Here is a 13,493-nt window from a genome sequence, read left to right on the forward strand (position 1 = left end):
GTCGCAATCAGTTTGACAATAATTTCGCAAAAAAACAATTTGTGATCAACGTTAGACAGTATAACCTGCAGCTTTCTCTGTCCGTGTGTTTTGGAATAAACACTGTGTAGCTGCTTGTGAATGGTTGAGGAAGGGTCTCAATATCACAATTAACTCTTAAAATGTCGAATAGTACAGAGAAAAGTAAAGATTTAAAGGCTTTATAGAACACGCGACTGAAATGTCCTCGGGACCTCGTGTTTTCGACTTAGGCAACTGGTTGAAGACGTGCTCTATCTCTTGTTGAGGGAATGGACCAGTCATTGCATAGCTCGAAACTGAGCTCACTCAAACTTGCTCACAAAATAAATATTTGCTTAGAAATCGCTCCGGCTCAGACTCGCCGAGATTCTACTTAGCCGGGCTCACTCGGACTCAAACTTACGGGTCAGACTGATTCTGGGTGAGTCGACTCATAAGTGAGTTTGCCGACATATTCTAATAGCAGCATAATCTTCTTCAGTTAAATGAGTCACAAGAGGAAACAAAGCGCACCACAAGATAATCATTTTGGGTATCAGAAAGGGGGCTAAATAATATCGTGTAGTAGGCGTCAAGTACGGGGATTTGCCTTGTGTTAGATACTTATGAGCATTTAAAAAAAATATCTGGCATTATTACGTTTGTTGCATTGAGGTATTCATCGAATAAAGCTTGGTGTGTTAGTTCCTCCGAATACAAAGCACGATTATCAGACGAACGAAACACGGGTACCTTTGTAGCGCATTGCGTCATACTTCTAGAGTTGATACGTTGCATTGGCAATTCTGTCTACACTAGTAGTTTCGCTAGGCACCTGACATTCTAAATCATAAAGATCATGAAGATTTTGGCAACACTTTCCTTCAAAGTTTATATACCACGACCTCCCGGATTTAATTTCTACTGTTATTGGCCGTGCTTCTCGTTTGAGAAACTCCCAAGAGGCAAATAAAGGCATATATGAACAACAATGACGTTCTGAGTTAGTCGGGAAATGCAGCGCAAGGAAGACAGGGACAAAGAGACAAAGAAAACACGGGACACCACGCGAGCGCCCGTGTTTCATTTGTCTCTCTCTCTTCCTTGCGCTGCATTCCCAAACTGACTTTGAACCAACTCCCCGAAATCAAAGTCCTGCTTGAAGGTTGTCATGCGTGCACGAGTAGTAAGCTCCCTATAAGTGACGAGTTAAGTTTCCATAGTGCCAAGTTCGATCTGAAATTCAAACGAGTGCAATTGACATTATGCTCTATAGCAATGCAGGGATCTGAGAAAGAAAGAAAGAAAGAAAGAAAGAAAGAAAGAAAGAAAGAAAGAAAGAAAGAAGAAAAGAAAGAAAGAAGTTGTTTTACACGACAGTTCACGGGAGAGAAGGACCGATTAAGCATAAATGCAATGAAGTCGTGCGCACTTGCTACCATAGGTCTCGTTACTAGACATCTATATCTATCAGACTCACATTGTCAACCATAGGAGAGAGCACTCCTGCCCCCCTACTTTTGCTGCTAGGCCACTCTTATCGCACATAGTCATTCGGATCGCACACACAGTTGGAATTGCCGATCAGCGTAACGTTATACGGTCACATTCCCTAGTAAGCTCGCCATGCTCTCAAAGAAATTATTGGCCCGCGGTGCATCATTAAAAATATGTATTGATAAGGCGCCATGACACACCATGCAACATAAAATCACACTGTTTAATCCGCTCCTTGGTTTCAACGTTATAAGCTACAGCGGAATGAGGTCCATTCGCCCTGTGCCCCAAAGAACGGCCCGCCAAAAGGCCAACGGAGTCTGACACAAATACACTATGCTGACATAGAAATAGCCTCAAAGCCACCCCAGTCTCCTCATCACTTTCCATCGTCGTTTTCTGAACCGCTACGAAATGCATGCTGAACAGAGCCGATGGAGTTGTGCCTGTTTCTTTCGGGACCAGATCCCGCTTGCGTTAAGCGTTGCAAAAATAAGTTGCTGGGACTGCGCCATGGCGACTACGCATCGTTTTGCCTCCGGGCTACGCAGGGCAATCTGGTGAGCAAGGAGTGGGTGAATCATCCCCCACACCAACGCCGCACCTAATTTCAAACGTCTCCACTTCCCTGTGTGGTTGTGTATTACCCGTCAATGTTACCGTCTAGGGCGGCTTGTTGAGTCGCCTACCTCATTCATCTCCGAGTTTCACGATGCACGTCGCTTAGTTTGCGGTAAGTCCGCGTAGACACGTCCGTCTGAAGCGAGCATCATTCGAATTTAGGAGGCTCTTCGTCGGAAGTTTCCGCAGGAGCATTCTGGCTGAAGTTCTCCTGATGACTCGCCATTGGCACAGGTGTAGGAGACGCCCGCATCTCGCTGAGGAACCGTATGCCGCTGCACGGCCGGCCCTTTCGTCAGACGGATATCTCGGACTCGACATCCGATACCTTGTCTGCTACGTTAGACACACAGATCACAACCCCTGGCAGGTCAGCCGTTGCATCGAGGACCTCTGCGGCAGTCGTATTACGTTCGTGAAAAGCATGATCAGGTAGTGTCATGCGATGCCACAATTTATCGGCGCACGTCGTCGCACGTTCTTCCGCTGAGTGACCAAAGCGGCGACAAACCCTCGCAGCGTGGCTTACAGCAGCGAGGACGAAATGTGTCCGACTCTGTTGCACTGTATTATAGACAAAACGGTGTCCTGCCAGGCATGAATGCTAGGCTCTGTAAGCCACAAACGTTTCAGAAGGTGCGTGGTGTCGCTGACACAGACTCCGTCAGCAAGTGGCAGCACAGCGTCGCGACTAAGAGTGCGCATTTGTGCCGTAACTGAAACCCGGCCACCACATATCTGCAGATATTGAGTTCATCCTCGCGAACACCTGAAACGCTTCCCGTATGTAGATATACATTCCATGCATTCGGGTTGCCATATCAGCTTCATCTTAACTTCCGCAGGCACTGGGTCTATCACAACACCGCGTCGGCCTCGTGTCCAACATTATTCCTTTCAGTCACGGCGTCCACATTTGTGGACGCGATCTATTTTCGCCATTTCAGTGCTATTACCATCAGCTTCAGGACTGACCACCCGACAACGTCGACATCTGCTGAACTAGCTGCTCTTCGCGCTGCACTCCGTTTCGTCAGTCGGGAGCCACCTCGACAATGGTCCATCTTCAGCGACTCAAAGGCAGCCCTACAATCTATACTATCAGCTCTGCGTCGCGGGCCATTCGAACAGCTCGTATTCGATATTAGATGCCTACTCCATACATCACAGGAGAAAGGACACCACGTGACGTTTCAGTGGCTGCCAAGTCACTGCGGCGTCACTGGAAACGAAGACGCCGATAATGCCGCTCGGGCAGCTCTTGAAGACGCACAAGAAGAGGCCATACCGCTTTCACGATCCGACGCAGCTAGCAGACTTCGAGTGCTTGCACAGGAGATGACGCTCTCTTCATGGTGCACACCAAACAGCCAGACCAACCAGAGCAACCGTCAATACCACCTGCCCTCTTTGATGCATCTCTATATGCCAACTGGACTCCGCCGAAGCGAGGCGACTCTGCTTTATCGCTTATGGTTAGGGGTGGCTTTCACGAAATCTTACTCATTCCGCATTGGAATGGCCGACAACGCTCTCTGCAATGCCTGTCTTTGCGAGGAGACGCTGCAACACATTCTGTGCGACTGTCCTGAATATAATGTTCAGCGACAGTCCCTGGCATCCGTTCTCGCGCACCTTGACACTAGACCATTGTCCCTCGACACGATTTTCACATGCCGCCGACAGAAGACATCGCAGGTGAAGGCGACGAAGGGACTACTTCAGTTTTTGAAAGAGACGGGATTGGACAAGCGGCTCTGACAGTGTTATCACGTACAATGCCAGATTGATGGACTCTACCGGACGATGTTTGTGTGTTGTGCTATGTGCTCTCTCTCTCTCTCCCCCTTCCCCATCTGTCATCGCCCCCATCCCTCTCCCATGTGTAGGGTAGCAAGCCGGTTACGCTAAACTGGTTAACCTCCCTGCCTTTCCTTCTCTACTTTTTCCTTCCTTCCTTCCTTCTAACCTAAATTACTTCTATTTTACTTCCGAGTGATATGTATCGTTACAGAGAACCGCTTTGGTGAAGGCACTACCGTGTTTTACGTGACGTTCGAACGTGGGACATGTCGGCAGCAACCTCGAAATATGTTTTTTTTTTTTTTCTTTCTTGAGATGCTTGCCGCTAATAATAACGTGAGCATTTAATTCGAGCGGGTGATTCAATCTTTTCTCTGAAGAAACGTAGCATCACTGACTTTACAATATTCAAACATTTAGGTACCCTGTAACTCTGATGACTCAGCATAAAATGCACAAACAGTCATTCTACCGCTTTAATTTGCTTTCAGTGGAATCTCAATCACCCTGGAATAAAATTATGTATGGTTCACATCGCTATCGACAGTCGATCATAATGCATGATGAAGGGGTCTGCAGGTATTGCAGGCAACCACCCACACTGGTGGCTTTTGAAATTGTCCAATCGAGCTTATCTCTTTGAGTTTTATTACATTCATTGGGGCATCTCTAAGACCAGCTAGGTGTGCATAAAAAAAATAAGGAAAAACGAAATAAAAGAACAGAGTTCGCGACGAGCTTTTCGGTTGAAAAACGGGGCAGGACGACACGGTAATAATTACAGCCTGAGCAGTCCTCAGCGTGAAGGCGACTTATCGTTTGTGGTGGCGAGAATCAAAAACGCGACCGTTTACTACAGCGTCTTCGCATTTCTCCCTTACTTCTTTCCTGTCAACGCCAACTGGCGCTTACCGACGATTTTTCACATGCGCCACTTCACGAAGCAAAACGTTCATTAAAAAGCGAGAGCACACGTTCACGCACGCCAATTTTCATACGTGGTCGACCTGTTATCTGCAGTCTTGTCCTTGCAGCTAGCGCCTCGAGACGTCCTGTGGCATTGCACCGTGTTGGCGATCGTCCATTTATTCATGCATTACATTCGGGATAGGCCCAGTTCACGATGATATAGGTTTTGGCATTTCTTCGCCGGAATACAATAAGTCAGTCGTGATGCCATTGCCGTCGCCATGCTGCTGGTCGTCGCACACACGCTTGCGTGTGTGCGACGCAAACGTGTGTGTGCGTGTGTGTGTGTGCGTGCACGCACGCACGCACGCACACACACACACACACACACACACACACGCGCGCGCGCGCGCGCGCGCACGCACAAATATGTTGGTCCGTCACGCGTAACTCTTTGCAGAACCCCAGACGATGCTGGGTGGTCAGATACCTGCAAAATACTTCGCATAACAATTATTCCGGATCTTCCCGAGATCTGCCTCTCCTTTTTTCATTGATGTTATTTGACACTATAAATGCTTTCTCTCCTGCGGCGGAACAAGACGAAATGACACAAATCCTACAACATTCTAGCACATTACAAGAACAGGGGTGAATATCCGCCACCACGCATCAGGCTTAACAGAGAAGAAGCCTTCATGCTACGCCTACTTCAAGTGGGCAATTACCTCCACGGCACTCTACTACACGCAATGTAGCCCTTAACATTTACAAGAGGCTGCCGATTCTGCAATTCACCAAACACCCTTCGCTACATGATCTGGGAATGCAAAAAGAATCCGAGAAACAACGCCTATTGAAGCAGAAAGAGAAGACCAGAGGGAGGCGTAGCTGACAAACCCAAAACCTTCGGACCAACTACGCCTGTTGAACAGGGACCAGGCTATCAGCACAGGGCCACGGCTAGCTGGAACAGGGTGGCCGCCCACTTTCGGGCATCAGCAGCTTGGTCTCCGAAATGAAGTTTATTCGCGCCTGCGGCAGCGTGACGGGATATAGGTACAATAACATATTAGAAACATCGGCGCTGGTGCTACTCAGACGGCTTGCCAAATTTGCAGATAAGAATAAAAAACACGTGACAAAAACCAGCCCAGCACGGTCTTTTCACCGGTAATTTCAGAATTGTAATGATTGCGTCTAAGAGTAGACAAAATTCTAATAAACATAGTATATCGAAAATATGTTCCTTACGAAAAGTGACTTGTTGCAATGCACCATTGTTTATAACCAACGTCGCGTATCCTACCGCGACCTCTGGACTTGCGGAATGACGCAGTCACGACAAAGGCGGCCGCCCGAGAAAAAGCTGACTCGGAAATCTGCAGATAGACGCTTATCAAGTTGTATCTTAGCACGCACTGGCATGCGCACTACGCGAGTCGACTGTAGATAGAAGCACGCCTTATCGTACAAGTAGGCGAGCTTGAAAAGGCTACTACGATAACCAACGGTCTGCCTTCTGAGAGTCAGTCTGCCTCCTCGAGCTTATAGGGCTCCCATATAGTGTTATTTACAGAGCTGGAGAGATACATTCCTCTTGTGCGGGAATGTTATAGCAACGACGACAACGCTATACTTGTCGTCGCAACTTTCTGGGACACATTTCGGCAACAGTGCATGTAATGCGGTCGTTGCATTTGCAAAATGTGGTTAGCGCAATCGGAAGGAACTCGACCTCCCTGCTGTCGGCACACATTCTGGTGCAGTCTTGATTTGCCTTTTTTTTTTTTACCACACGAGCCAAACGAAGCAACCACTTGACCTACGAAGCCCCACATGCACGTGTTTCCTTTGCCTCTGCCTGAAAACAGTAAGAACAGTACAGTGAAACACCGAAAAATAATACCGCCACGTGGTTACCTATAGAAGATTTTAAAAAAAATACATTACAGTGCGAATTCATAAGTTTCGATTTCCGGAATTTCCTTCTCATAATTAGTTTTTTTTTTTGACGTAACAATATATTGACTCGTTAAGCAGCATCATTTTCACGTTGTCACATAGAAGGCATGAATATGTCGGGATCTGACATACCTGGGAGCAATTACCGACGCCATGCGTCGCGAACACGTCGATTTCGCACTGCATGAAAAATAATTTTACAGTGGTCGACAAAGCAGAAAGAAAAAAAAAAAGAGAAATGCCACAATGCGACAGAGACATTAAAATAGCTCGTGCCGGGGAAATGAACACGGTCTAGTTAAGCACTAACATGTAAAATATCCCACAAACAGCCCAAATTATAGCTACATGAATCTCACATCTGGCTTTCTCCGTCGTACTTCTTTAACGTGTATATAACAAAACACATAAAAGAGGCAAGCACAACATCGACCAGCATCATCCATGTCCATCACGCCCCATGTACGTAGAGAAAAAAAAAGCAAGAAAAAAAAAAGTAAGCAAACCTGGAGGCAGCCGTCCCTCCAACCAAATCCCTCCCTCTCACCCATTCTCCGCGAGTACGCCCAGCATGTAGTACGCGCCGATAAAGACGGCACAATTTTGCGCGCGCACACAGCCGATCGCGGAGGGACGGAAGAGACGCACCGGCAAGCCCGTAGCATCCATCGATAGTCACGGGACGGAGGGAAACCAGGCCGCGCAGCTGTGGCGGTTGCGACGCGCATTGCGACAGGGCGCCGCATTTTTTTTCGCGTCCGCCCGTGCGTAGAGAGCTGCTCCGGCGTCAGGGACGACGGGACCCCGCAGCAGCATGGCAGCGCCGCACGTGCTCGACTACGTGCTCTACGCGCTCCTGATGGCGCTGGGCGTGGCGCAGGGCCTGTACGTCTCGTGCCGCAAGCGCCGCGGCCACGACGTGAGCCGCGAGGCGTTCCTGGGCGACCGCAGCCTGGGCGTGCTGCCGCTGGCCGTGTCGGTGCTCGTCTCGACCGCCTCGCCGCTGGGGCTGGTGGCCCTGACGGCGCACTTCTACGCCTACGGCCTGCACCTCGTTTGGAACGTGCTGATCACCGTGTCGGCGGTGCCGCTGGTCGTGTACTGCGTCGTGCCCGTCTTCTACAGGCTCGGCGTCACCTCCATTTTCGAGGCAAGCCCCGAAAGACGCGCGGTGGAACGTCGAGGCGCCTATAGGAAAACCCTAGGGGTGTGATTGGGCTGGCGTGTCGCCGTCATCTCGGAATGCACAGCGCGAAATAGCGCGTGCGGCGAAGGAAACGGAGGAGAGGATCGGACAGTCGCGCGCGCAGTTGTATCATCAACGTGCGTGCAAGTTCACAGTTGCAGTGTTCGTCCTACCCGATTCTTGCCGTCTCTCTTCGCGCACGCTGTTTCAGGCTACGGTGACTTCTCTAAATAGCGTGCCCTCTCACGGTTACGCACGCCCTGCGTAGTCATCTACGCGCGAAGCCTCAAAGCCCGTCATTTGGGACGTTCCACATTGCCTTGTTGCACACGTGTTTCCAAAACAAATGCCATCGCGACTGGCAGCGTGCCCCGGCTCTATCGTCATGACCTCTCTGTTGGCCACCCCACGGTGTGATAAAGCCAATGGCCCGCTCTTTAAGCGCGTCGGGGTTTATTTGTGCAATTGCGCCGCCCAACGCCAGCCTTGTTCCTTCGTACAAATCCCACCGCGACCTTCGCGCAAGCTGCGGAGCTGCTTTGAAAAGTGGAGCCACATCGGTGGCTGCGCCACCTGTTGACGTCAAGATAAACTTAAGTCTCGCGTCCTGCGTTCCTGGGCGCGGTTAGGGCGGCTGTCATTACAGTAGTTGCAGCTTCATTTCTGAAAATCGTTTGGATCTACTCAATCGTGGAGCAAGTTCTGTTCATGCTACGATCGTGCCGCAATTCTAGTTCACGCATATAACCACGACTGCATGCGCTTAGATTATTCCGGCGATGTGAATATGAGCATTATGCGCACAAGATAAAAAGCAAGGAAATGGAAGACAGGGATTTCAACCAAAGGAGCGTCCAGTTTACCACCCCGCACTAGGAGTAAGGGAAAGGGAGAATATAAAGAGGAAGAAAGACCCTATAAATACTCTTTTGCCATCTTACTTGAGTAGAAATAGTACTGCTGCTAATTGTCGAAAAAACATAATAAGAAAGGACTATAGACATGGGTAATTGGAGATCGCAGGGAGAGGTCTTCGTGCTGGAGTGAACATATATGTAGGATGATGATGATGATGACAGAAATGTCAGCAAGAGAAAACCTCAGGATTTACGGGAAAAATAATAAGTAATACTAATAAATCAATCGCCTGCAAACTTTATTGCAGATAATTTCTTTATTCCCCAGTGTTTTACCGGTTCGAAAGAAACTTGTTTCACTAGGTCTTATTTCCCTGTTAACAGCGTCTTTTGCAAGCATGCTACGTGGTTTCCTTGGGAGTGTATTTCGCTATGTGACATAACACTTTTCTTCTGCGGCATCCTCATTTGACGTAAAAGAGCGACGATAACTTTTTCTTGTTCATTGTGCCTTAAAGAGGAAGAAATGTCCGCTACTACCATCATTCGAAACTACAGTGTGCCGTTCACGCTTGTATATTGAAGCTCCACTGAAGAAAAATATAAAGTGAAGCTAGCGGGCTAGAAAAACTCCTGCAATTGTAAACAGGCAACGTTTTCTGAAAGCGGGAGTTTGAGATGACAGAAAACGAAACACAGAAGAAAAACAATGTAGAAAGGCGGCGGAGCGAAAGCAATAACAAAGTCTCTAACGACACAAAGATTGCGCTCCGGGTGCAATATCAGTCTTACAGCGATAAGCACAAGAATCCCAAAGTATACATTTACCATTTGCTCAAAATAAACGTTTGCTCCTAATGTCTTGGTTATAAAGCATTGCAAGACTTCGGATGACTTGGTAGAGTCAGAGGAGCAGATGCGGCATGAATCGAGGATAATATCTTTTCATATGAGTTCTTCCGCTGTAACCCGGGTCAAACTAAAAAAAATTCACACTTGCACCTAACGGCATTGCGAGTGACTGAGTCCTTGTAGTCAGCTACATTTATTTATACCTTGGTGACTGATCTATTGTTTCTTTTTTCTTCTTCTGCTAGCTGTAGCATTGGTGGTGAGTCGAGTAGTCTCTCCATAAATGAATTGCTAGTTACACTGTCAAACTGCAATTTTCAGCAAACGAATTGTTTAATCGAAATAGAACTCTAAGCACAAGAACTTGTTGAAAAGCAACATAGCTAGCACAGATGTGTGTCCCCTCGTGGTCAATAACGGCCGAGCTGTACGGACAAGCCTATAGCGTAAGCCTGCTTGTGCAATCACGCAAGCTGACACCGGCTCAATGCGACCAGTGTAGCCGTTTCAGCAATCGTGTCGCTAGGCTTAGCCAGCTTATTGTCTGTTCAGTTACAAAGCTTTCTATTTAGCTAGCGGCGACATTTATTTAGCGAGCTGACAGAAGAGCCGCCGACATTGTATAGCTACTTCGAAGTGAGAAAAGTTGCTGAAAAAGCGACGTTTTAGAACGCAATTTATTTTGCCAGGGCTAGTATAGGCGGCCCGACCAAGTTGACAGAACAGCGCGTGGCATCTACGATTACGACGGCGCCCCGGCGGTCTCCAGTCACGGAGGCCATATGCTACGCTTCGTTGCGTCGAGAGAAACAGACTTCTCACTGCGCTCCCAAAATGTAACTTTGTTTTAAATTCTCTATTGAACCCAACGGAATGGGTCCTAACATTGCGGGTGCTGCAGTTTCACTGAATAAACGTCGGTTGTAGGACGTTTTGCAAACGTACTAGTAATTTAAATTACCAAAGGCTCTTGCAATAAATTCTAAGACGAAATGCAGAACGCAGAAGGGGAATAATAAGGCAGATCAACTGTAGAAACACGTGAAAGCACTGCTTCCGTTTGTCACGGCTTTCGAGCAAATCAATACTTCACGGGACTTTAACGTCCAACAGTGGGCGGTAACGTAGCATTTGATCTGTACGTATGGTCACACAATTGTCATCTCTGTGTTAACAGCATGACTATAACTGTGTGTCGCGGCGTTTAGTTCCCCTTTCTCGAGTGCTGAAAATAATTTTCGGACATGACGTGGACCAAGTGCGTTCTCGCGCTAGGGATATCGGGTAACCATCAGGTGTTTTCAGCTGAGCTGAATTTGTAATTTCTTTACAACCTCAGGAAAAACGCAGTATTTCAGCTCTCATCATCCACCGTTTAGCACATATATTAGCTCAGTAAAAGCCCTGTACATGCTGCTGGTAAAGTCACGGCTTATTGGTCACCTGCGCGGACGCTAGGTGATCGTGAATCTTTTCGATAGATGTGTGACGCTGCAACATGTTAACCTATACAATATAGCGTTACAACACGCCTGCAATACCTTAAACTCACTCGAGAGTTTAATGACAATTTCAGCGACCTTGCAGCAAATTTTAGAGAAGAATTAGTGACTGCTTCGTCTCGGTTTAGCGACATGGCCAGAGAAAAAGCTGGCAACATCGAATGCGACCAGCAATTACGCACAACTAACCCACAGCGAAGACAAGAAACAGACGTGAAACAGCGTTGGCAACAAAATCCGTGGCGCTGAATCAAAATGCAAAGCGCCGAACGTAGGCCTAATTAAGGCGCACACAGCGTGCAAGTCTTCATTCGTGCAGCTAATGACTTTACTATGGTAACTCGAGAGACCAGCGACAAAAACGCCGAAACACAATTTTCCAAAACAGTCCTGTCGATGGCCGATCACAACACAATGCTGGCCCACATTCAAATAGCTCCTCTTGTGTGAGTGCCCCCCCCCCCCCCCCTACAGTCGGCCATTGTTGCTGAGATTGTCTCCCTATCATACCGGTTATTATCACGAAAAGCGGGCGCCGAACCATCAACTGTAACGAGGCAAACCACCCACGTGAGCGAATTCGTACGAATACGCTTCCCCCCCCCCCCCATTCCACACACCCCGAAGATAAGAGAAAAGCCAGACCAGCTCATTCTGTCGTGCGTGCGTGCACGTGCGCGTGTGCGACACCGAAACAAAAATGTGGAAATAAAAGTTGCATAAAAAGTATAATGCGTTACTTCCTTTGAGGGTTACTTGTAGCTTCTGGAGACTATAATATGCGTAGTTCAAACCACTTACACTGTTCAACATGGTGAATACGATTATTAATCAATTAACATTTCTCTCTGAGGTGTACGTCAATCGAGAGTTCACATTTTGCTCAGCTCAAGGCCATCCCGCTTTCCCTTCAAATTCGCGCGATTCTAAAGGTTCTGGATCTATTCGTATACAGAATTCCTAACGTTTACACTGTCCTTGCCGTTTCCCATGACGAGGCCACTGGGAACAACTGTCGAGTGTCTCTCTCTATGTCGCGTTCTGCGCAACAGTGTACAGGCCGCAGACCAGTATATAGGCCACCTGCTTCTGTCACATACTCGTTAAAGAACACGCGCAAAAGTAAACAAAACATAAATACATACGTGGATGGACTAAAAATTTCGATGCAATTAATCGGAAAGCTTTCATCGAGTATTCGTACTTGTGTATCTATAGTTTGTGCGTAAATAAAAAGTAAACTAAACTGTTTATTTATGTGAGTTAAGTTTGCAAAAAATAAAAGTAACCGTACTATACTTCGATCGTCCGATGCCTTTTAGATCGAGTCCTACACAGCGATCTTTTGCGTGAGTAGGCATACCAAGCACATCAAACTCACACAGACGCAATCGAGCGCATAAGCTATAAGGAGGCAAAGAAGGTTGCTCGTGTAGTTGGTTCCTTTGCTTATTAACGGTCAAGCCAGCTGGACTGAAGAGGTGCTCGCACACAGTTTCCTTCTTTCAGTGTTGAGCAAGCCAAGCGAGGGCTTCGGCTGATTTTTTTTGTGCTCATTACCTATCCTCAACCGTTTGTTCGCTGCGAAAATGATAATACCTGAATAACTCAAGAATCGATCAATTAGAAAGTTAGACACTCAGTCGCCGAACCCTAAATAATATAGTTGCAAGCTCGTACGAACAGTGTAGCAACAGCGTAAATCCTTCCCTCCCCCCCCCCCCCTTTCTTTTTGGCTTTTTAACGCATAGTATCGAAGGGACACATACATGCTATTTTTTGTTGTTGTGTTCTTGTTTCTTTTTAATTTTATACATTTAAATGCTGTGTATCTTGCTTTTCAGTACATTCGCATGAGATACAACGCTTTTATTTCGTTGACGGCGTGTGTTATCTACCTCATTCTAACGGTGAGTACTCCTGTTTCACGAGACTGAATGCGACCGGAATTGCTCTCTATCGAGCCGCGCTGTAAGAAACGTGAGGGTCAGTTCAGGCAATGCTGCTCGGGAAAGTGCACAATAATAATAATAATAATAATAATAATAATAATAATAATAATAATAATAATAATAATAATAATAATAATAATAATAATAATAATTTATTAGAAAAGTTGCTCTTACAAGTACATATTCTGTCAACCTAATCAGTCACATCCTTGAGAGTGGGCGCTAAGCTCATCGTTCACGCACCGTCTGAACAATAGTACCAATAAAGAACGTGGCAGAGCAACAAAGTACAATGCCCTGAAATTCAAGGAGAAATTGAGAACCCATGCGTCTCAAAAGAAACAATATC

The 13,493-nt window shown here is 47.1% G+C and overlaps 2 protein-coding genes across 4 annotated transcripts in view; one reads left to right on the forward strand and one right to left on the reverse strand.

Moving 5' to 3' along the window:
• The window catches only part of LOC126548047 (zinc finger CCHC domain-containing protein 24-like), a 226,764-nt gene that overhangs the window by 167,026 nt on the left and 46,245 nt on the right, over positions 1-13,493 (reverse strand). The gene's annotated exons all lie outside the window — the stretch shown is intronic.
• LOC126548046 (sodium-dependent multivitamin transporter-like) overlaps positions 6,913-13,493 on the forward strand; it is a 35,478-nt gene continuing 28,897 nt past the window's right edge. The window contains exons 1-2 of one of the 3 annotated variants that reach the window (XM_055063370.2): positions 6,913-7,945; positions 13,037-13,102. In XM_055063370.2, the coding sequence (XP_054919345.2) occupies positions 7,610-7,945; positions 13,037-13,102 (402 nt within the window). In that variant the 5' untranslated portion in view covers positions 6,913-7,609. The remainder of the gene's footprint in view (positions 7,946-13,036; positions 13,103-13,493) is intronic. The other 2 variants (XM_055063371.2, XM_055063372.2) reach the window with 2 other exon arrangements.

This window comes from Dermacentor andersoni, chromosome 1 (assembly GCF_023375885.2).
Source record: "Dermacentor andersoni chromosome 1, qqDerAnde1_hic_scaffold, whole genome shotgun sequence".
In the NCBI taxonomy this organism is placed as follows: domain Eukaryota; kingdom Metazoa; phylum Arthropoda; class Arachnida; order Ixodida; family Ixodidae; genus Dermacentor; species Dermacentor andersoni.